The sequence below is a fragment of the Gymnoscopelus microlampas genome, assembly GCF_963454915.1.
Source record: "Gymnoscopelus microlampas genome assembly, chromosome: 24".
Classification (NCBI taxonomy): Eukaryota; Metazoa; Chordata; class Actinopteri; order Myctophiformes; family Myctophidae; genus Gymnoscopelus; species Gymnoscopelus microlampas.
Window position 1 is genome coordinate 1,044,058 of NC_139961.1, and position 25,684 is coordinate 1,069,741.

The 25,684-nt window shown below is 40.2% G+C and overlaps 1 protein-coding gene across 1 annotated transcript in view; it reads left to right on the plus strand.

The window, feature by feature from the left end:
• Positions 1 to 8,726: 8,726 nt before the first annotated feature.
• The window catches only part of LOC311041030 (kelch-like protein 24), a gene marked incomplete at both ends in the record, with an annotated part of 31,352 nt that continues 14,394 nt past the window's right edge, over positions 8,727 to 25,684 (plus strand). Inside the window, 10 exons of the mRNA XM_084051467.1 lie at positions 8,727 to 8,933; positions 11,618 to 11,752; positions 11,917 to 12,039; positions 12,765 to 12,908; positions 13,706 to 13,868; positions 14,774 to 14,890; positions 16,788 to 16,922; positions 18,957 to 19,103; positions 19,869 to 19,871; positions 23,020 to 23,266. Of these exons, the coding sequence (XP_083907593.1) occupies positions 8,727 to 8,933; positions 11,618 to 11,752; positions 11,917 to 12,039; positions 12,765 to 12,908; positions 13,706 to 13,868; positions 14,774 to 14,890; positions 16,788 to 16,922; positions 18,957 to 19,103; positions 19,869 to 19,871; positions 23,020 to 23,266 (1,421 nt within the window). The remainder of the gene's footprint in view (positions 8,934 to 11,617; positions 11,753 to 11,916; positions 12,040 to 12,764; positions 12,909 to 13,705; positions 13,869 to 14,773; positions 14,891 to 16,787; positions 16,923 to 18,956; positions 19,104 to 19,868; positions 19,872 to 23,019; positions 23,267 to 25,684) is intronic.

Below are 25,684 nucleotides of genomic sequence, written 5' to 3' on the forward strand. Positions count from 1 at the left end.
CTAACTATGTCTAAACTTAACCTAACTCAAACCTAACTTAAACCTAGCTTAAACCTAACCTTATCCTCACTCACACTATGTCTAAACTTAACCTAACTCAAACCTAACTCAAACCTAACTCAAACCTAACTTAAACCTAGCTTAAACCTAACCTTAACCTCACTCACACTATGTCTAAACTTAACCTAACTCAAACCTAACTTAAACCTAATTAAACCTAACTTAAACCTAACCTTAACCTCACTCTAACTACGTCTAAACTTAACCTAACTCAAACCTAACTTAAACCTAACTTAAACCTAACCTTATCCTCACTCACACTATGTCTAAACGTAACCTAACTCAAACCTAACTTAAACCTAACTTAAACCTAATTAAACCTAACCTTAACCTCACTCACACTATGTCTAAACTTAACCTAACTCAAACCTAACTTAAACCTAACCTTAACCTCACTCACACTATGTCTAAACGTAACCTAACTCAAACCTAACTTAAACCTAACCTTAACCTCACTCACACTATGTCTAAACTTAACCTAACTCAAACCTAACTTAAACCTAACCTTAACCTCACTCACACTATGTCTAAACTTAACCTAACTTAAACCTAACCGTAACCTCACTCTAACTATGTCTAAACTTAACCTCAAAAGCCCTCTGGACCAAAATCCATTGAATCATCGATACAAACAGCACAGATTATTTTCCATGACAGTAAAAACATTACAAACACCCATATAATGCACCAAACATTTAGAGGGTTATTGTCCTGGAATGTTAGCAGTTGAGCCCATGAAAATTGTGACAAATACCCATAGCTTGAGTGCCACAAAAATATTTAATTAAAGGAGGGGAGAGAAAGATACAAAAATGATCCAACGGCCTTCCTGTCAGCCTGTCTGTCAGCCTGTCTGTCTGTCTGTCTGTCTGTCTGTCTGTCTGTCTGTCTGTCTGTCTGTCTGTCTGTCTGCCTGCCTGCCTGCCTGCCTGCCTGCCTGCCTGCCTGCCTGCCTGCCTGCCTGCCTGTCTGTCTGCCAGAAGATTAAAAAAGAGCCAACGTTTGGGCAGGCTGTCTGTCTGTCTGTTGTTTCTAGATAAGAGGGAAGTGAATATCATTGTGTCTGTTATTACTTTACACAAGCATTATATCGTCGCCTTGCTAAACTAATGGCCTATGTCAAACTATATGAGATTTCTTAATCATTTCACCCAAAATGTTTATAAAAAATTATGACTATTTAAATAGAAATAACAATGTCAGTTATGTAGCACAAGATATTTAAATAGGTTTAAATAATTAATAATAATTTGGCCTAAGTCACAAAACCATGTGACTTAGGCCAAAAAAAAATCCTATTTTGGCCTAAGTCACACTAGGGAGTTAGGCCATTATACTAAAAGGAGAGTGAACAGCATGATCCTTTTCTATTAGGAGATGGGCCATTTTACCAGAGGTGGTCAGTGTCATGAGGAGCTGACTTAGGCAAAAATATCATTTTCCTCCAAAAATGACTTATTTAGGCCTTTAGTTTAGCAAGGTGACGATATTCAACCTGTTCTGTTGTCATGTTTCTTCAAGATATTGTCCCTGTCTAACATCAGTATGACCCGTATACGGCCTCCCCACACCCACACTTTCTGATATGAAGGATAATGCCAGCACATGTTTAGTATCACACTAGTAAATGACACTGATCATCTCCTACATCGTCTCTTTACAATCGTGCCATCTGGACCACAGATACAGAACTTTAAAATGGAACAAAGTTGGTTTCAGAAGAAGTTTTGTCCACATATAGACAAGGGGTCGTCAACGTTTTCAGGCCAAGGACCCCCTAGCTGAGAGAGAGAGATGAAGCAGGGACCCTCTACTCTATATTGTATAAAATTGTGTTTCAGATTAAAGGTTATTTTTTACTTAGTCTGCTATTTTTTCCCTCTACACCTATAGCCTCTTTGCCGAAAATAGCAGATCTACAAGCTCACAACGCCTCGCAGCGTTGTGAGCTTGTAGATCTGCTATTTTCGGCTAATGTTCCCCTCAGAAATGGAATTCTAGGGTTCAAGTGGTTAAGGTAAAAAATAAATCATATCACACAAAGATTTGGCGGACCCCCTGTAGTAGCTGTGAGGACACCCTAGGGGTCCCGGACCCCCTGTTGAAGACCCCTGATACAGACACTAGGGTTCATGTAGTTAAGTTTTGTCCATTCAGCCTTTAGCTGCAGTAAACAAACTGCCTCTCTCTGATAGGTTGGTTTGTGTATCCTGGAGACTTCCTGGATTAGTGTTGTGATGTTTTGTGTTTTGAGTACTGGAGTACTTTGTACAAGTTACAAAGTATATTTTATTTCTAATATCGGGTCAGAAAAGTAGTCCGCCAGGTGCACGCACGCATGTTTTTTTTATAAAATGCATATAAAATACATTGTCAGGTGCAGGTCGCCAATTTCATCCAATGAGAGAGTCCACGTTCATCAGCTTCAATTGTACAATGTTCCAGTTTAAATGTTTGTTTCTGCTCATTTCTTTGTGTCTTCACTATCATTTTCTCTTGTTTATACTGCATAGGCTCTCTCTGCTGATTGATTGAATAAAGACTTGATAAAAAAAAACAGTTTGCAAAACAAAAGGCACGGTGGCACAGCTTTAACCCTTTAAGACCTGAGGCGATTCTTTAAAATGTTTTCTAAATCCTAACTAATCCTAAATCCTAAAAAGAAAATGTTCACGATTTTTCAAAAAATAGCAGATCTACAAGCTCATAGCGCTATGAGCTTGTATATCTGCTATTGTTGAATAGCCAATGAAATCTAATGTGACACAGATGCGTTCCAGGTCTAAATGGGTAAAACAAGACGTATTGTTAATGCCCAAAATGACAAATGTAGAAATATCAACGTATTGTTGCATTCAAAAGATTTTCACGAATGTTACGAGGCCTTCCACTTGTAAGAGAGTATCTTTATATTGTGGTATTGCTACTTCTAATGTGCTAATAGTAATAATAATAATAATAACTGTGATTTATATAGCGCTTTTCTTAGTACTCAAAGACACTTTACAAAGCTAAGCTAAGTGGAACACAATCAAAACAAAATAACTTTAATAAGAAAATACAGACAATAAAAAGTTAAAAGCTTAAAAAGGCTACAGAAGGCCAGGGAATAGTACTTCATCCACCACTGCCAACACGAACTGTACACGCCGATTGAAGAGGTTTTGCATTCTTTCAATGAACGACCGGATTCTGCATCTAAACAACCAGCGGACTCTCCACCACCATGTGGCCCCTGTGTGTGCCCGACGGGGGACGATCGCCTCTAAGATGAAGAAAACTGCAAACAGAACTGCAACCGCAACAGCCTCTGTAACAGAGAGATCAGATCACGGATAAGACCATAGATATCAATTCCGGTGATAAGCTTAGACTTTCTACTTTTTACAGGGGCCAGTTACAATTTGCAGCCATACCTGTAGGTTATTTTTTTAGAGGGTTTTGAAGGAGAGTAAAAGGAGTCACACTTTTGTATGTGTAGCCCCCACAGTCAAATTAGCCAAGAACCGGCGTGCAACAGACGTGCCAATCGGGCTCAGCCCTATTGGCACGACTGACTGGTAACACGTCGGACTGGCGAGTGGGAGCCTCGGGTTCAATCCCAGCTCACTGCGTTCCACTACAATCTGGCGTAGTCGGCAGGACGAGGAGTGTAATATCCTCACGTGAGGCACATGAGGGACGTCGTGTACGGTGGTCCGCGGCGTGAAGTGTGAAGCGCGAGGACGCGCTCCAAAGATCGGGGGGTGATTGTAGCCCCCACAGTCAAATTAGCCAGAACCGGCGTGCAACAGACCTACCAATCGGGCTCAGCCCTATTGGCATGACTGATAACACGGGTTCAATCCCAGCTCACTGCGTTCCACTACATATGCCTAAAGCATTCCACATTCTGGTGACATAGCAGTACTAGAAGGAATTTGACCTCATGTGTGTGTGCCGAAACTGGGTTCAGTGAGATCAGTGGGGCTCCTTCTGGTGACTGGATAAAATTGGTTTCCTGACTTGAAAATGCATCTGTGGTTTATTAAAGAGCTGGAGAGACATGGAGACTCATGTTACTGAACAAACACTCTATAGTAATGAGTACTATCAGAATATAGAGCTATTTAACACTGTTACTGAACAAACACTCTATAGCAATGAGTACTATCAGAATATAGAGCTATTTAACACTGTTACTGAACAAACACTCTATAGCAATGATTACTATCAGAATATAGAGCTATTTAACACTGTTACTGAACAAACACTCTATAGCAATGATTACTATCAGAATAGACGGATTTCCGCGCGACGTCATCACAGAGCAGAATGCGCAATCTGCGCATGCTCGGGGGAAACAAATTGTTGCGCCGTTCACTCTGTTGTTGTGTTCGGGAGTTAGATAGCCATAATTCTGCTATTATAGGCATAATAGGCATAATGCTGCTATTATATACAAACAGATCCAACTTCCGACAAATCATTTTTATCAAGTAAAGGTATTACAAACTGCATAATTTAATCTACTTTCATTAAACCCGGTGAAGATCATTTATTTTATGAATGGACATTTGACCAGAGCTGCTGCGGGTAATGGCGCCCTCTATAGGCTTACCCCTCCTCTGCGCGGTCATATCCTCTCATGTTTACTAACAGGAAACCCGTCTATATTGAGCTATTTAACACTGTTACTGAACAAATTTACTCTATAGTAATGATTACTATCACAACAGTGGCGTAACGCAGAATCGTGGTCTAATTCGGTCTAATTCGGGTCTAATTCGGTTCTATTTGACCAATATAAATCAACTTTTTTTCCGGTTTTAATTCGTTTTTTTCTAAAGATTTTTTTCCCTTTTTTTTGCTGTAAAAAGGCTCCCCCCCTGCTGGTCCCCCCCCCCCCCCCCCTGCACCGCATCACTTGCTACCCCTCCGTTACGCCACTGTATCACAATATAGAGACGGAATGCATCATATTTCTACCGCAGAAGACAGTTAGTCATTTATCAGTTAATCATATATCACGATATCTTCGTTATAGTTAACTGGCAACTGGTTATATAGGAATATAATGAAGATATCTTCAATACAATTACTAGCTATTTAACACTTATTTTAACAAAAGAAAATCACATACTGCACCTTAAATTTTGCCTTCAGCAAGGATAGCCATAGACGTCAGTGCTATTAAAAAATACGAGATTTTCCCAGTAAAAAAAAAGAGAGAGAGAGAGAGAGAGAGAGAGAGAGAGAGAGAGAGAGAGAGGAAAAAAAATGTAATAAGAATAGATTCTGGACATGATCCCATTTTTAAAAGTTAGTAAAATACTTTAAAAAGTTGATATCAAGAATTGACACTAAAATATGCGATTTATAACTGCCATTTTAAATGTAATGTCTACAAATGAACTATTATCTCACATAGTATCTTGTCCCGTCTCTCTCTCTCATAGTGCTCAGTGAAAACAAACACTATCTGGCTGAGCTCCGTTCCGTGAGCAGAAATTGGACTTCCGGTTTTAGAGCTAGCAGAAATAAGGTTTCCGGCTGCCTTCAAAATAAGACCGTGAATCTTTTATGTTTTTTAAAAGACACAAATCTATTTTAAAAATACATTTATGATGTATGCCTTTTAAATGGCTCATACTAAAACACTTCTAAGTGGCAAGTTTAAAAAAAAAGACACAATTGTATTTAAAAAATCACACCCAGTGTCACACTGTGTGGTCATCACAACATGACTAACTTTTTAAAAAAAGCATAAAATGCTTTTTTAAAAGTCCATACTGCTATTCATAGGGCTGCACATGTGTCATGTGTTTCGCTAGCCAATCACAGTCCTGAATTTGCAAAGTCAGCCAATCACATTACAGTTAGTGGTGATGACACTAGCTGTAATGTGATTGGCTGATATGAAAAAAGTATCGATTTGCATTAACAATGGAAGGGTTAGGGGGTACACAAATGTTTTGGTCGGTGTCCAAAACTCACTTATAGGGGGCGGCTACACCGCCCCAAAAAATACATTTATGATGTACAGTATGTCTTTTTAAATGGCTTATACTAGATCACTTCTAAGTGCCAGGTTGTTCCAGTTTGAAATTGGCTATTGACCCCCATTAAATGTGCACTTAGCACTGTTTTGCACTTTAACTGGATATTTATCCATTTAGATACATTTTTTATCTTTTAAAAAACGTTTTTGTTACACAGAAACATAATATGTGTTGTATAGCTTCATTTAAATGCTTAATTTATAGTTTTAATGTGCAAATGAACAGTTTTTCAATGGTTTTCAATGGTTTCTTTTTACTCTAGAGGATACTCTTATTCTGAAGAGATCGTCAACCTTATTTCTGCTCCGTTATTTCTGCTCACGGAACACAGCTGCATTTGTTTGGGAGCAGCGTGATGCTGACAAAAGGTTCGTTTGTTTCATGTGTTTAGATGTCAATGTCCAAGTTATATGTCAATATTTGAGTTGTATGTTATGTTTCTTTATAAGTTTGATTGATCAATTCATCTTGTTTTCAGTGTGTGTTTGCTGTCTGTACTGTGTGTGTATCTGTACTGTCTTCATTCAGGACGTTTCCAACGGCACAAGGTAAGACTCTTTATATCTGTAAATCCTATCAGGATACATTGTATCTGTAAATCCTAGTATCAGGATACATTGTATCTTAGCCTTAGATCAAGACTATCGTAGATGTATTTTATTGAGTCTGGCTTTACTTTACTTTTCTATCTACCAGAGTCTTAGCTCCACCCCCCCAGTTTGTTCTGTAATGTCACCAGTAAAGCCCGTATTTCTCCAAACATGTACAAATGCTAAATATAAGGTGCTTTCCCGTTTGCCACCAGTGTTAACAAGGTGTCCGGAGTATTTGTATAATGTATTAATCCATATTCTTCGATAAAGAAGTGTTTTAATCCCGTCTGTGGCCGATTATGTTGGAAGTTCTCAATGAGCGATAGTGTCGGGGCGCATCCGGTGAAAGCCGGAATTACACTCAATGTAAACAGTAAGTAAATGAGGGGTAAAAATGGCGTTCAGCCACAGACGGGATTAAAACACTTCTTTATTGAAACATAATGGACTAATACATTGCCAAAATACTCTGGACACCTAGTTAACATTCTGGGCAAGCGGATAAGCACCTTGTGTTTTAAATGTGTACATGTTTGGAAAAATACAGGCTTTACAGACTGTAAAGCCTGTATTTTTCCAAACATGTACAAAAACATAAGGTGCTTACTGTTAATAACAGTAAAGCCCATATTTCACCAGTAAAGTTTACTGGTGAAATATAATAATAAGAATGGCAGCTGCTGCACCCTGTTCTACACTCAGCACCCTGCATGGTGCTGCAGAGCATGGGCCAGAGTAGACCTGACTTTTTCTCTGTTGGCTGGGGCTGACGTCGCACCCACAGGAGTGTTGGTATAATGCTCCTGATCCGAAGGTTGTGGTCACATGGTTACAGGTTCACTTTCATTCTTAAACCCGTGTTTACATGCATAAAAGTGTATGTAAACATGCATTAAAGTTCCTTTAGGGAGGGCAGCACGGTTAGCTGTTGCACCAGCACCCCTCACCAGTGATGCTATGCTCATTTGAGAAGTGGTTGCTCTCTATTTTAATGACGTGACGCGCACGTCGCTTAACACCTACAGTACAGGTCACACAATGGGCAATTGATATGCATATAGGCTAATTCCTATGTTAATGTACCTGGCGTGAGTCGGGAGCCTTTGTAAACTTTGATGAAGTGTGAATTTAAAGTAGTTTTAAATCTATGCGTGTGCCTGCTCGTCCCCCTGGCCAAATAAGTGGTTGCTCGGCGTGCAACCCCGTCCACTGAGCATTGCACCCCTGCCCCTAACTCATAGCTGGCAACACTCCTGAATTTAGCAGGAGAATGTTTACCCTTCATCCTGCAGTGCTTTCTGAATTGTACTTTCTCCCAAAAATAGTCAATACTAAGTCAGTGAATACTAAGTCAGTGAATACTAAGTCAGTCAATACTAAGTCAGTGAATACTAAGTCAGTGAATACTAAGTCAGAAACCCCATCAGAAAATGTCCATATTTTTCACAGTCTAATGTTGGCAGGTTTGTCCTAACCGCATCCATGTGATTCTGTCACACTGTCTATCATTTCTCTTCTTGAATATTCTGTTCATTAAAGCAGTGGTTTTCAACCAGTGGTCCGAGGACCACCAGTGGTCCTTGAGGGAGTTCCAGGGGGTCCCCAGCTAAATGATAGATAGGAACCAAATGGACCCTTATGGGTCTGTAACTCTGAGAGTGTACAAATGGAACCAAATGGACCCTAACGGGTCCATTTGGTTCCATTTACTCTCTCAGAGTTACATTAACATTGATTTTATAATAACAAATTGGGGTCCCAGAGGTATAAATGCCATTAAATGGGGGTCTGCCTAATGCATGTCAAACTGGGGGTCCTTGAAATTGAAATGGTTGAGAATCACTGCTAGAGCCGTAACAAATCGTCTTATTGGGGGTCCCTGGCATAACTTTTCAAATGGGGGTCCCTGGGCTAATGTGTGTCAATTTGGGGGTCCTTGACGCAAAAAAGGTTGAAAACCACTGCATTAAAGGTAAAGTGTAATCAATGTTTACTATGTGACCATCTCAGGCTGCTCTAGAAGGGAGACATCATGGCTAAAAGGTTTCGGGACGATGCTGCTTCACCCTCCTGCCTTCTGGAGGAAACCTGGCAGCTAGACATGTATCCTAACAGGCTGTTAGAGGGACTGAACCGTCTACGACTCAACAACGTTCTATGTGATGTGATCCTATGCTGTGAGGGACAGGAGTTCCCCTGCCATAGAGTTGTGCTGGCCTCCATCAGCCCTTACTTTGAGGTAAATACACACATACATACATGCAGTAACTAAGTACATTTACTTAAGTACTATACTTAAGTAACATTTTGAGGTATTTGTACTTTACTTGAGTATTTCCAATTTCCAATACTTTTACTTCTACTCCACTACATCTCAGAGGCAAATATTGTACTTTTACTCCACTACATTTACTTGAAAACTTTAGTTACTAGTTACTTTTCAGATATAAATTATTACATTATAAAACACACATTAACCACTTTAACCCTATTTTAAACCTAGGCTATTTTCAAATATGTAGTACTTTTACTTTTGGTACTTTAAGTACATTTTGATGCCAATACTTTTGTACTTTTACTCAAGTAAATTTTTAATTCTGGACTTTTACTTGTAACTGAGTATTTTTATATTGCAGTATTGGTACTTTTACTTAAGTAAAGAATTTGAGTATTTTTTCCACCACTGCATACATGTTTCTATTGTTATATTGATATTATACTTTGGCCTTCCTCTTCTCCTCTTACCTGGCAGTTCCATCTTCAGCATCCTTCCCCCAATGTTCCCCCCTCATCCCTCCTCTGTCCAAACCATCTCAACCTGACCTCTCTTGCTTTATCCCCAAACCTTCCAACCTGGGGGTCGATCCCCTAATTTCTTTCCAGAGTTTTTCAGGGAAGTCCACGCCAACGACCGAAGCATTTTAAAACAAATCAGTCATGAACGCCCCATCACTACAGACGGTAGAGACCAGATTGAGTTTCTGGTGTGCGGGGCAAATGTGTATGGCTTCCCTTCCTCCCTGGTTCTCTCCGTTGTCCTTGGTAACAAAATAAAACACGATAAAATGGTTGGTTGTGTTTTGATCACAGCGATTCTTCCAGTTGTCCTCTGATCTGGAAGCCCTAGATTAACTCACAGGTTGCGGAAGAGCGCCATCTATCGTAAATCACTCTACGCACCAAATGACGAGAATCTCATCACAATCAGAATTAGGTTTATTGTCACATCACAGGTTTTCAAGGTAAACAAGTCGGTGAAATTTGTTTTTGTACATTGTTGCCATCGCAACATTATTTCCATAGAAAGAAGAGGGGGGAGAAGAGGGGGGGGGGGGGGCAAGTGGGAAGGAGATCAAACAAGGGAAAAACAAAAGGCCAAACAACAATGGCGGTCTGAGCCTTGGAGTGAAATGACGAGAAATCGCGTCAATGGTTACGTCAAGTTAATTCTGCCACCTCCAGCTGCATCTTCTGTCATTTCGTCAGTGCCACCGCTTATTGATCATGCAGTTCATGTCACCTTGCTGGGTGATGTTGAAGAGTTTATTGTTTGAGATGGTCTTGGGCCAGAATATATGCAGGAGTTTGTGCAGGAATGTTGTTCCGGAAAGTGGATAATTTATGGATGTCGCTTTCTGTGGTTTTCCAGAATTCTGCACCGTATAGTAGTGTTGATAGTACACGGCTTTGGTAGATCCAGAGTTTTGTTTTGGTGCTGTATTGATTTGACTTCCAGATTTGTTTAAGTCTTATGAAGGTTCTGTATGCTTTGTTGATCCGGTTTTGAATGTCCTTACTTGCCCCCCCACCATGGTGAATGATACTTCCAAGATATGTGAAATGATCTGTATTTTCCAAGACCTGATCCTCTATTAAGTGTTGGTGTATTGGTGTTGATGGGCATGACTTTGGCTTTATTGATGTTTACGATCAGTCAAACTTGTTGGCGTTTGTCTTTTTGTGTGTGTGTGTGTGTGTGTGTGTGTGTGTGTGTGTGTGTGTGTGTGTGTGTGTGTGTGTGTGTGTGTGTGTGTGTGTGTGTGTGTGTGTGTGTGTGACAGAAGGGCTAGCTAGGTCAACCGCAAAGTCAAGGTCTTCAATGGTGGAATAGAGGGTCCATCGAATCCCTCCTGCCTTATCTTCTGTGGTTCTCATAACCCAGTCTATTGCAAGGTTGAAAAGTAATACCGACATCACACATCCTTGGCGGACTCCGGATCCTACCACAAAACTGGTGGTGCTTGTTCCCACAGTGCAAGAAAAGCTGGTATAGAACTGTACTGATGATATTAACTATGTGGGAGGGGATTCAATAGCTTCTCATGGTCTTCCAGAGACTATCATGATGGATGCTGTCAAAAGCCTTCTGGAAGTCGATGAAGTTGATGTAAAGCTGTCGTTGCCATTCACTGCACTGCTCAATGATGTTCCTGCGAGTGAAGATCTGGTTGACGCATTCCTTTCCTTTCCTAAAACCGGCTTGTTATTTTGTTGCTGTTTCCGTAGCATACGTCGTTTTTACAGAATAGGGTTGCTAGCCCTATGTCAAACCACTGGCCATTGCTGGGCATTGGAAAGGGGTGGAGTTGGTTTGTTAGTCCTCTCCCCTAAACCTAAAGTCTTCCGGGTAATGGATTACAGACTCGCACCACATGAGACCAGACATGCGTAAGGTTGTGTACAAGCTGTCCCGGCACGTCAAGCCCAACCAACTCCTGTTACCATGTAGTTGCCAGTTGTCTAGCAATCTACCACTACTGGCAACACAAGACAGTGGGTGAAGTGGCCCTTTAAGGGTTGTGGTTAGACATCCTGATCCAACTCTGCCTATATCCAATGAAGTAATCAATTAACAATGCAAAATGAGAAAGGCCTAAACCATGAGCACTCCAAGCCAACCATTCTTCTTTCCAACCTGCACAGGCCATGTTTACATCTGGTATGAAGGAGTCTACAGAGGAAAAGGTGACCATGAGTGGAGTGGAACCTCAGGTGATTGGATTGTTGGTGAACTCTGCCTACACTGCAGTGTTATCCATCTCCCCTGCAAATGCGCAGGTAATGTATGATCATCATAGACATTATTCATTGTATCCATGTTTATCCTACATAACATCAGTACTTAATACAGTCATTTTGTTCATCTGGTCTAGGCCCTGCTAGTTGCATCAGACTTGTGGGGTTTCACGTGTGTTAGATACGCCTGCTGTGATTACATGAAGAGTCACATAGACGTAAATAACTGTGTAGAGTTGTACTGCTTTGCTGAAGACCACTCCTTTGTAGTGTTGGAGGAACACAGCATGGATTACATTCTGGACAATTTCAGCGTCATCTACCAGCAGGTCAGTGATTGAGAGATCATAGATTAACCAAGTTGTCTGTTTTGGACCTTTTCTCTTTTGCTTAGTACTATTACCGGTACTCAACCTGTCACCATCACAACTGACCCAGCCCTGGCTAGAAACTAGGGGTCGGCTGATAATCGAAACGGACGATTATCGGCACCGATATTGATGATTAAAAAAAAAATCGAAATCGGGGGAGAAAAGAGAATTTTTATTTTGTATTATTATTTTAAAACCTTTTGGGGAACTGTTTTGTAATGTTTTATGTATAATTCAGTTCATAAGAAATGCTGCTACAAGTGGGAGCTAATTATAATGCTGCATTTGATAGAACAAAACATTTCAGGATCTATTATTTCAAATTTCAGTTCAGTTTATAAGAAATGCTGTTAAATGTAGACACTAATTTACAGTATGAAGTTTTTTTTCAAGTTGATAAATATATATATTTTTTTAATTCATGATTTTTTTAAATCGGCTATCGGCCTCTTTGATCACGACTAATCGATATCATATCGGACATGAAAAACCTGAATTGGTCGATCCCTAGTAGAAACATTCAGTCAGTGAATGGATATATCTTAATAAGCTCCATTTACATGGCCATTTCACTAAACAAACCATCTATCACCAGTGAGCACTTCAGAGGAGAAAACGTTTACTTCAGTATGAAATATGGGTCTCCATATCAGCTAATTTAATGTATTTCTTTCTACCAATAGGAAGAGTTCCTCGATCTCTCTGTGGAAAGAGTGATAGAGATTCTTTCCAGTGACGATCTCAGTGTACCCAAGGAGGACATGGTGTTTGAGGCCGCCATGTTGTGGTTGAACAAGTGTCCTACCCACAGGCAGAGCTTTGAAGAGGTCAGTCATATCTTAGTCTCACCTTGCCAGATGACCAGAGGCCTCTGCCTATTGGTACGTCTGGGGACTTCTCAGTGCAAGGTAGTTGCCAGATTCGCTGTCCAATACATGCTTGGTATCTATAGTATGGTATTTGCTGGTAGTCTTTCATGTTGTGGTTAGACAAGTGTCCTACCCACAGGGAGAGCTTTGTAAAGGTCACCGTCAGTCCTTTCTTAGTTTCTTCCTATCAATATGTCTCCTCTACCTGTACATGCTTGGCATCTATGTATATGTGGTACTCGCTGTTAATATGTATGATGATGCGGGGCGGCAGTGCCTCAGGAGGAGTCAGAGCGGCCGTCTTGGAATCCGAAGGTTCCATGTTCGATCCCCGGCTCCTACTGGCTGCGTGTCAAAGTGTTATTGAGCAAGACACTGAACCCCTGTCTGCTCCTAATGAGCAGGTTGCTGTGTTGCATGATTTCTTCCACCATTGGTGTGTGTGAAGGTGAAGGACAGTGTGATAATATTGAATGTTTTGGTGCTATTTTATATGTTGATGAATTGAATACCTAGGACCTCAATGGAAGGATGGTGTATCCTTTTAGACAAAGTATTTAACTGTACTCGTGCTGTTTTTGCATTTCTGCCTATTAAAATATTCAATCAAAACAGTATATTGTTCTGAATTGTCGGAAAGACTAGAAAGTAGAAAGGCGATGTATAAATGCGGTTCATTTGCCAATTATTATACTGTTGTTCCCCTAATATCCAGTTGGACCAGTAAATTATGAATGTTCTATGTGTTCTTTAAGGTGTTAGCGCAAATCCGTCTGCCTCTCATCAGCCCCTCCTACCTCCACACTGTGGTTGAGTGTCTGGATGTGGTGAAAGAACACCAGGGCTGCCAGAGGTTCATCGCTGAGGCCAAGGGGGAGCGGCCCTACAGTAACACAGCACCCCCACGCAGGACAGCAGGTACCATGCTGAACACATGCATGCTGGTTGACACTGATGATGGTGCAAAAAAGACATCAAGGTGGGAGGACAAATTCCTCCAATGTGCATACATACCTAGCAATAAAGATATGATTTCAGTTTTCTATACAGGCTCCATAATGGTTATGTCATTGTGATTTCGTCATTTAGATTTATCAATTCAAGCTTTAAAGGGATGCTAGGTAACTTCGCAGATCTGTGTTTGTACCCCCCCCCCCCCCCTTTCTGACAGGTATGGAAGTGATTGCTGTCTTTGATGCATTCCTTGATTAGAGAGAGCACTAACAAGGTTGACACTTTTATGGCCCTATCAATCAACTCCATGCACAACCCTTTGAAGTTCAAAGGGATCAATTAAGGGCTCCGGCCGAGCCCCCCCTCTCCCCCCACAGACTTTTCAGTCCCTGCAAAGGGATGAATGTCAATATAAACAGTGGAATGTCAACATAAACAGTGGAACAAAACCAAAATAGAGCCAGAGGGATGTGTCTTTCTGCCGGAAAACACACCTGCATAATTGTATAGTGGTTGATACCTGGAAAAAATGCAAAATAAATATATATATATATATTTCTTTTTCATTTAGACTGAACGTTACCTAGTCTCCCCTATTTTTTGCCCTTTTTATAGATGTCAAAATGTATGCCAATTATCTCCTGGATTAATTCAGTGATTGCTAAATGCTAATTTAGGCTTTCATAGCATTTCACTGCTGTAGAGACTCTACTGTGACGAGCAGGGCTCATGCACATGTCTGGCGCTGTGTTTATGTTGTATTAGCCACATGCCTGTGAGATTGTCTCTTTTTATTAAATCTATTTGTTTTTTTTCCTTAATTATTAAATCCTCTGTCTCCCCTGCTTCTTGTCCCCCACCTGTTGAAGTGATTGTGACGGTGGGAGGAAGGAAGGTTGAAACTTTTGATCCCCTGACCAATCAGTGGAAAACTCTGGGACCGTTGCCACAGTTTGGACTAGAGGGATATGCTGTGGTTGCTGCAGGTGAGGATTACCATCAGTCAATGAATTTGGCCTGTAATGTATCCTACCCTGTTTTACCTCTGAATTGTTGTGCTGGAAAGTCGGTTGGTGTTCTTGAAGCGTACAATTTAGGCATGTCATGAACCCTAGTGAACAAACAGGGTAAATAGTTAACTTAAGCAGAATGCAAAAAACAAAACAATGGTGAGTGGTATTCATATACAGTATATGTGTAGCATATCATCTATCACAAAGGTCACAAGTAAGGGATACAAGGAGAGAGGAGTGCTAGCGGTAGTTACAGTGATGGTTCATGTATCAAGCCATCACAAATAGAACCACTTTCTGCAGTATCATAGGTTGGCTAGCTAGCATCGCTACATTTATCAATAGTGCTGTCATTCAGTACTCCGAATTGGATGTGTTTGTGTTGTCACAACACACTGGAACTATTTTGGTGAATTCCTAGTCTTGATAAGTGAACCACCACTATAATATTCAGTAGAAGATGGAGAAACACACATGAAGACATTGAAAGTTTTGTATTCAAATCTTTATTTCTTTAACAATCCCGTAACTCATTGTTTTAATTCTGCTCTTCTTCCACCATAGGCTCCTCTCTGTATTTGGCAGGAGGAGTAATCAATCTTGATGATTCAGATTATTCATTTGATGAAGATGATGAAGAAGAAGACTATAATGATAAGCAGATGTGGCGCTATGATTTTCACCATAACTCCTGGTCGAAAATGGCTCCCTTGAATGAGTCACGCAGCAGATTCAGTAAGATTTTCAAACTTATGCGGTAAGATGAGGAATAACATTAGAATTTGTACTACTTTATACTTCATTCTGTATTTACTACAGAATATCTATACAAGACAATATCAGTTCCTTTAAACAAAAAAAAAAGCATGAGCATTGTGTGTAAAGCCCATGAATGCACACTGTAGAGCACGAACAGACAGGCAGAGAATGCACACTGTAGAGCACGAACAGACAGGCAGAGCTTGCTACTAAGTCCTGCTATTTGCACTTAATTTAGCCTAACAATTAGTTTTTTTGGCAACTCGTACAGTATATATCCCAGGTTTTATCCTTATTAACTCTTTAACTTCCAGAGTTTTTCGGAAAATAGCCACGCCACTGCCAGCGAAAACTAGCGATTTTACGAATCTACGAAAAATCATGGAATATTTACCGTGATCGCCTCACGCACGCACAGGGGTCTCGTGGAGTCGGGGGGGAAATTGGACGGTCGCGATAATCCATTCCATGGTTATGGCCAGTTGAATGTGGCTTGGTTTCGCCAGAATCCAACGGGATCGGAGGAAAGAGGTTTTTCTCTTTCTTTTTTACAAGGAAGTAAATGGAGAGTTTTTTTTTAATATCACATGGTTTTCTGCTGCTGTGCCTCTGAGGAAGTCAGATGGTTACTTGCGAGTTGGTGAACACCGCCATCTAGTGGAAAACCACTGAGAAAACTTATCAAACTTTTGTACTGTTTGGCACTGTGGACCAAGTGCCAACTGACGTGCTCACTCGTCCTTGCTTGGCAGTGAAAGAGTCAAAAGGACAAAAGGGAGTGTAGACTACACTCATCGCGCTAATGCATTGAACTAATGCGTTGAACTATTTGTTTTCAAATGTTGCCCTCTCTGCCATTTAAAAAGCAACACTTTACTTGATTCTACCCTAACAGTAATATATATTTAATTTTATCTTTTGTAGTTTTAATTTTTTTACTCTAGTTGAATTTAAAATAATCTTTTGCCCTGTCTTTAACTTAGTTCAACTTTTATATAAGTTACCTTGGTTACAGAAGGAGAGGCTGCATAGTGCATATGGCCAAGGTCATCACTTCTAATGGTCAGATTTATTCATTTTTATATTTTTGTCCCTGCTCAACCCCATATAGGCCTGCTGATGCTGGATGGATATGTGTTTGCAGTGAGTGGCCAGGGGATTGAGAGTCTTCACTCTATGAAGAGTGAAGACTCAATGGAACGCTACGACCCCAACACCAACACCTGGCAGCTCATGGAGTCTGTCGGTGTGGCAGCGTATTCTGACACTGAGGATATATTTTCGGGTAGATATATACCCCCTGCTGTGGTCGCACTCCATGGACTGCTGTATTTTATTGGTATGTAAATGGAACAGGTTTATGCACCTGCAGGTCCAGTCTGCTGGTTTTCATGAGGTTGTGTTTTTCTTTTTTAATATAAAATATAATCAGGGTTTGATTTGCTGGGGGGGTGGCGGAGGGGGTAAACCCATGCCTGTATTGTGTATATGTGACAATTTTTGACTGGAGGACAGTCATCTCGCTGGTGCCCATTGTTCAGGAAAGGTTTTCTTTTTTTTTTTACACAAAATGAGTTTGTAGCCCAGTTAGACTCTTCACATACCGGAGTATGTGACATAATTTTCAGAGCTTAAATCAACATGTAAATATGAAATAAATGCATAAACATGTTTTAAAATATAAGGTTAGAGCTAGCATTTGCTAGCATTGCTAACCAAATCCTTAGTTTCCATCCAAACATCGCGAAAAAACGGTAAAATCCGATATTTCTACCCGATCGTTTTGAAAGGTATCACTGGTCTGTTGGCTCGTGTCTAATGATACTGTCAAATAAATTGTATAAACAATCATATTTTGTTAAAACTGTTGTGCGTCACAGAAGGGGGCCAATCAGAGGCAGGTGGGGCGGGTCTTTTCATAAGATGCAGATGCGCAGCAACTAGTCAGTTAGACGCGCTGTGATTGGCCAGTAGTCAATGCGCTGTGATTGGCCAGCAGTCAAGTAGCCCTGCGGAAGAGCCTTGTATTGAGATACCAGTCGCTCCAATGAACTTCAGAGGTCTATTAAGTATCGAGGTTTCTATATCTATGCTGTAAGCAAAGGATATGTAAATCCCGCTATGCATGATGGGATTGATACCCCTATTTACTATCTTTGAATGAGATCCATTCAACTGGTCTTTTCTCTACTGAAGAGTTTTAACTTGACTTCAGTACTATAAGCTGTAGTTTAAAAACTATTCACTCAATCTTATTAACCAATATATCATTATTTTGCTATGATTCCCTGCTTTCATATGACATGAAAATGAAAAAATGCTAGATGACTGTCTCCCAGTCAAATTTGGTCACATATACGTACTAGATTTTCTTCAAACCTAGTCCAATGTTGCACTGATAAGCGCAATCACATATATGATGAAATTAGAAGTATGTGGGACAACCCACCAAGTTTGGAGCCTGTTGCATGCTGGGAACTAGAGTTATGGCTGTTTAAAGCCCAGTGCGGGCAGGGCTTAACTCATTGACTGCCAGAGTTTTTACATCATCTACCGTCCCCTTGCCAGCAAAAACAGCAATTTTACCTCGCCTTTGAAAAATCATGGAAAATCTCCGTGACCTCCTTCGTCACGGAGATCGGCTCATTACACTCACGGGGGTGTGGTAGTAGAGGGAGAAAAAAAGGTGTCCGGTCACGATCCTCCATTCCAGAGCTACGGCCGTTTGAAAGTGGCCTGTTTTCTGAAAATGAGCAGAAAAACAACAACGCAGAGAAAGATTTACTTTTATAAATCCTTTAAGATGAAAGGTGCAAAGATTTTCTTTTGTGTTCACGTGATTTCTGGGTGTACTCTTCTTCGGTGGTGCTTGGATCATTCACAGGCTGCAAAGTTTTAAGCCTTTAGCATGCTGAGACTTGGAGTTATGGCTGTAATAGGAACACAGAGGGGGCGGAGCAATAGAGTGGCTATACTGATGGCAGAGTCCGCATGTTACATCTGTGGAGTCCACCGTCCGCCCGCCCACCATCGATTGACCCTCTAGAAAATGTTTATATATATTTTTGGTAATTTTTAGTAAGAGTCATGAGTTGACAGTACTTTTCAAGGGTGTTAGCTTGCTGCGAGCTGATACATATGACTGTGTCATTTCTTGTTTATTTGTATAAATCATGAGTTAACTGAAAAGGACCAAAGCTTTTGGTGTTACAAGTTATTCACCCTTCTCCTGTTGACACTGAATAATGTTTTACTGTATTTGTGTCCTCCTCTGCCCTAGGTCACGCTCCATCTCCTTTGAAGCCAAACCCGCCCCCGACAGCCAACTACAACCCCGAAACATCTGTATGGACAGAAGTGGCTCCTATGCAGATTCTGCGTGATCGACCAGCTGTCTGTACTCTGAATGGAAAGATCTACGTTGCAGGTATCTTACACTGCATAAAAATATGCCTGCAGTACCAAACATAAAAGTACTCATTATGCAGAATGGCCCATTTGACAAACATATAATTGGATTGTAATCAGTAAAGCATTAATGTTTTCATCATGTTCATGTTGCCGCCATGCGCGTCAATCCCGGGGGGGACGGGGGGTTTTGTCCCCCCCTAGCTTCAGATTGGACCCCCCCAAGTCAGATTGGACCCAAGTAATTTAGGATAATTAAAAAATACTTTTAATTTAAGTTAATAGAATCCAAACCCGCTTTTGAAATCATGACATGCACTAATAAACACTAATTTACGTTATTTACCCCCCGTGTAAATCCCAAAATGGTTTGGTCCTTTCGGTTATACACCGTTGGGTGGAGAAGTATAACTCTTGGTTAGACACCGTTGTAGTTTCAACTAGGCTACCTGGCTACTTCTATTTCCAGTAGTATGTATCAAAATAAAACGTATGTGGAATTATAACAATACAAGTATACATTAAAAAAACTCTTATTTTGAAAATGTGCATCATTTTGAAAGGAAACAGATTTCCACGAAGGCCCCTTGACGACGTGCGTCAAGCCTCCGTTCTCCGTTCTCCCATGAGTCCCATCAGTAACATAAACAACAGACGTGAACGTCGGACATTATGGAATATAAATACTTTAGGGCAAAAGTTCATATTTACACCACCATGCTCTCTGAAACCAAGACAATATGCCTATGTAACAAAAGTGTGTTCTCTTTCGTCATCTTTGCAGAAGGTGAGTAATTATCAGTGGTGGAAAGTAACTAAGTACATTTACTGTACTCAAGTATAATTATAAGATATTTTTACTTGACTGGAGTATTTCCAATTTGCATTACTTTGACTTCTACTCCACTGCAACTCAGAGGCAAATATTATAGCCTACTTTTACTCCACTACAATTATTTGAAATTATTTTTTAGTAAGCCTACTATGTTTCTTTGCCTTTGCAGCTTGATTTTAATTGACAAAACATACATAAACCACTTCAGCCCTATTTAAACTTTTGAAAATAGCCGATCTACAAGCTCACAAGCGTTGCAGCGTGTTGTGAGCTTGTAGATCTGCTATTCTGAAAATATTTTAATATATTGATTTTAGCCATGGACCCCCATCTGAAAATGTTTTGTGCCAGGGTCGGGACCCCCAAAAGAGAACATTTGTTAGCTCAGTTTTCATCATGCAGCCATGGGTGGGCCTGGGTATAAAGCTGGCCCACACAATAGATTTTGCAAAAAAATATATATTTTGATACATTTATTTATTTTTGATAATAAATTGGTAAAATCAGGCAAAAATTAGAATTAAATAACATAACCCTAACCTAACCCTAACCCTAAAACTGAAATAAAGTAAAAGAAAAAGCACTTTGAAACTGAAGATGATGGCCAATGTTGATGATAATTGATAACAAAATATATATATATATATATATATATATATATATATATATAATATATATATATATATATATATATATATATATATATATTATATATATAATATATATTAAAAAAATAAATAAAAACAATTAAATAAGCCCCCCCTGCAACGTTTCCTTTTTGCCACACATATATGTATACACTTCATGGAGTACATTTTTTCATACCGAATTAACCGAATTAAAGTAATAAAAAACGGAAATAAAAGGGGAATAACAACGAAAAAACGCGAAATAAAAGGGGAATAACCGCGAAAAACCCGAAAAAAATGCATGTGTGACGGGCGGACCCCCCCTAGCCTCAAGACAGATTGACGCCACTGGTTGCCGCTGGGAAAGGTTGGGCTGATTTGAATTACTCTGTGCTCTGCTGAATAGCTCAATCTAGTAATACATCATCATCAGTGTTGGGCAAGTTACTTTATTTTAGTAATATATTACTATTGCTTATTACCTTCATTTTAAAGTAATACATTTCGTTACATATTACTGTCTGAGCAACAGTAATATATTAATATTACATATTACTTTTTAGTTACTTCTTTTTTTTTTAAAGCTAAAATTGAACAATTAAATAATCTAGATTTTGTATTATTATTATTAGCCCACAAATTATTTTTGGGACACAGAGATGGCAGATGGGCAGGCGTTTAAATTATAAGATTACATTACATAAATGAATCAATTTTACTTAAATTAATCAATTCATGAAAAGACATATACCTTCTATAATGTAGCCTATAATGACATGACAAGACACAAGCCTCTTTCTATACCTTTTTTTTTAATTAAAGTCCACAGAACAAGGCATAGAATGTTGAGCCTATGAAATTAAGATAAGGACATAGAAATATGGTTAAGGTAATTTAATTGTTCAAAATTTGACCTCTGAACAGTGAACAGTTATATTACTGTAGTGTCATTGCGTCAACCAATAACACATAACAAAATGCATCTTGACCTACAGTACCACTAGCCAATTTTAAGTAACACAACAGTCCCTATGGGATCTAAACTCCATCCATGTGTGGTCAAAGTGGCAAATAAAATCTCTTAACACAGCATTTTGACATTCCCGGCCGACACTCATTTAGATAGACATGGCATGAGTTTAAAACATTGACAAGACAGTTAGAGTTAAGACTCATTTATATGGTCTACAAAGAACTCAGCTCTATACAATTATATTTATACCGTAGGCTACTCTTTAAATAAAAATCCTAATTTTATTTGACCTTTAAGAGAAGACTGCGCTAGCCATTTATCCCCAATCCAATACTCTCACATCTCCCTGTCTGCAGTGTTGCCTGGTCTGATTGTTATAAGCCACATTGGGCTTGTTTTTCTGAAGTTGCTTTAAATAATGGTAGAACGGTTGTGAGCTTGTAGATCGTCAATTTTCAAATAGCCAACATATATAAATATGCATGTTGTTTAATGGACGACATATATAGGTTTGAAGTGCTCATGTGGCCTATTATAGTCGCTTCTTTTGGCCTTGTTTTCATAGACCTAGTTGCTTATTCCTCTCGCACAATCTGGCAACACGGCTCACGTTCCGACCAGAGTCCGACATGTACTCTGCAGCCGCACCGTGGGGATTTAACATTGAGCACACACACACGATGTTTGGCTTCTAACTTAGCTCTGGACTTTAATTGCCTTTCAATAAAACCACATTTGATAGACATAAGTATCACCTACATGTTACTGATTAGAGATTATTTTATATTTTTGTAATCAGTTCATTATTTCCTGCGTAGTCGATGAATAAAACTGACGTGTGTACATTGCATTGTGCGATACTTAACTTGCCTTCTTTAAATAAATTAAATGGACTACACACTCTCCCTTCAGCTGATTATAGTAAAATTAGAATCACAGAGATTTGTTAATGATAGCCTGTAGAGAGAGGTGCCTGCTTAGTTTTAACAGGGATTTTGCTGTAGGCTGTGGCTTTGTGGGTGGATGAAAAAAAAAACTTCACTTTGGTGGGTAACGCACAAAGTAACGTATTAACGTAGTGTCATTTTAATAATATATTACAGCTTCTCGTAGTAATGCGTCATATTACCTGTTACCGCAATTCGGTAATATACACGGTATATGGTATATACGGTAATAACATACAGGATGAATTAACATTCATTTGAATGCATTTCAAAACATGCAAATGGAAAATATGTTCTTAAATTTACAGACACAGCACTAGTGGTGAAAACAAACTGAAAACACAGAAACGGTTGAAAAACTGTATCCCCATCTGTGCAGCTGTGCACCTGTGACACCCCCAAATTAGTTGTACCTTGATTCCCCCACATGACCAGGTCAAGTAGTAATATCACAGCACCTTCACAATATTACAGCACGCTCACATAAAAAAAAACACAATCAAATTGGCTACAACAGTCACTATCCTGTTAATTATTGTTTATCTATCTAGGTGGCCAGCGTCATAATACAGAGAACATTGGCACGGGGCCCGATGTGATCGTGGAAAACACGATGGAGTGCTACAACCCCAAGACCAACCAGTGGACCATGTGTGCCCCCATGCAAGATCGACGCTACTGTTCTAATATGGTTGCGATGGATGGAAAGATCTACATTGTAGGAGGGGGGGACATGAAGATAGACGGTAGACTTCGACGTCCTAAGAACATTGAATGCTACTGTGAAGAGACCAACATGTGGGAAACCGTGGGGCGGGCGTCGCAGCCGTCGAGTCGCGTCTGTCTCCAATGTGTCTCTGTCAGGCTGAGGAGTGACACCAATGAAGATTTTTTGATTGATTGAAACCTTTATATCAGGGAAATCCATTGAGACCAGGGTCTCTTTTTCAATGGTGCCCTGTGTATACAAAGACATTTACAACAATGGTTTTACAGAGGACAACAAGGTTACATATGAAAATAAAAAGGTTGCAAAAGTTATATATTAACACATCGGGTGCCAAACACGGTCTGAACCGTGTGTTTACATAGTGGCGGTTCCGAAGCTTCGGTGCCGTTCACGGTCTGAACCATGATTTCAGTCTTTTTGTTTTTTTCGTTTTTCTCCGCGCGGGCGGGGCTAGAGTCGGTCTGTTGGACTGCTTCACGGACAGGTTCTTCTCGTGGGCGCGTTAATCATGGTTAAAAGGTTCGAAGTCGGACTTTATTTGTGTGGGTGGTCTTGTTCTTTTCACATACTTTGTGAAGGGCTTGTGTGGGTTTCTTGTGTGTTACAGGGCTGTTTATTGACTCATCGATCTGAATGCATGTTCCATTTCAACGCTGAATGCTTTGTCTTTTAAAGACCTCATCACCACAGAAAGATCTGCTGACTAAGACAGTCAGTAGGTTTTTCTCATGTTTCCGTAAGAGAGGGAGCCCGGTTACACAGAGCAAGAATATGATCCTGTGTCTTCAAACCGAACGCGACATCTCACTCAGCGTTATGTGGCGGGAGACAGCGTTTACTGTGTCTGTGGCGGGCTGCCGAGGTTGAGGCAAATCAGTGCTCCTGATTCCCCCATCGCCGGTGAAAGTCTCACAGCTGGCTCTGCTCTGCATCACCGGGCTAATTAAGCTGGCCACATAAGCCATTAAGAGGCTTCTCTCTCTCCATTGTTCTGCTGCCAAGCTCACCCTCCCGTCTTCCTGTCTCCCAATTTGTTCTGCAGGTGGTTTTCGGCAAATGGACTTTTAATGACTCTGGCCGGCTGTACGAGGTATTGTTCTCTCTCGTGAGACTCCATAGATTAGAGTGGCTAGACTTGTTTGCCAGTTCTCTGTTTGTTTCTTAAATTGTTTGTTTTTTTGTTTTGTCGTCTAATTGCCTAGATTGATATTTCCCGGGAAGAATCTCGGCTGGGATGGGTAATAGATTACCTGCATGCTCCACTGTGTGATTTAATAGAGTATCCTGACTGTCTGCACCTCTCTTGTACTGTACCGCACCCTGTCTGATTGACCCTCAGAGCGAGTAGCGCAATTAGAGGCTCATTTGTGACCGTTTATGGTTTTTCTGTTAATTGAACGTTAGCTGTTACTAACAGCTTCTTACACTCCGTCAGCCTGAGAAGGAGTAAACGGGATGAAATTAATATAATTTTGAAAGCTTTATCTTAAACAGGTTTTTCTTCCCTGTTTTTGTTTTTTTCTTTCATTCCCATGTCAATGGCAATGCTTAACTCGCTTTACAATTAACCAGCCATGCAGGCTATTGAATCAAATTTAATTTCAGCAGAGGGTGTAAATGAGTGGCTGTAACTTAATTAATTGCTTATTTGTCGCTGCGTGTTTATAAGCCAGGGCACTTAAGGCCTATCTCTGTCATATAGATTCCCGACTCCATATCTCTGTACAGTATGTGTGATAATCTGTGATTTATCGTCCAAAGCACAGAATTTTGCTAGGATTATCATTATTGATGCTATTTCTTTTTTGTGGTGGAACTTTTTTCTGCGGTGGAAATGAACACTTGTACAAATCTTTTGAGAATAAACGCTAATTTCTTTGCTGGTCCCTTGCAGCGAGGGAGAGCACATCTCATTAAGCTATAGCCTACAGACATCTCTCTGTGTTCTTTTTTTTGTTTAACAGTGCTCTGCTAAACAGTGCTGTGTGTAATTTTCCACATCTCCTCCGACAATACACCAGCTGTGATTTGCTTTCTTAATTCCCACTACAGAGATGCTCCTATACTGTATGTTGCGGTTGTCAGCGTAGCGCAGCGGATCGAGATCGTAATAAAGTAGGCCGTGATTTCTTTCATGTACAACCTGAGACCTGTATCCAGGAGGGGTATTAGGCTATCATTAGTTTTCTATGCCCAGTGGTACCTGGAATTAATCTCATGATATTGTCTGTTTCATATACATAATTGTGTGAAAGATAGCATTTTATTCCCTGCATGCGTCATAATATTCCGCTCCCATTCTAATCCTGTCCACGACCTCTCAGTAAAACCTTCGTCTCAACGTCCCATATCATGAGGGGGCTCAGCGGAGGCGAAGTACGGTGATCCAGTGAAAAAGGGTCACTGGAGAGGGGAGGAGTCTAGGAGTCTAGTGGGCATGAGGTAAGCCTGAAGATATTATTGACCGCAAAGATTCAAAGTTATTG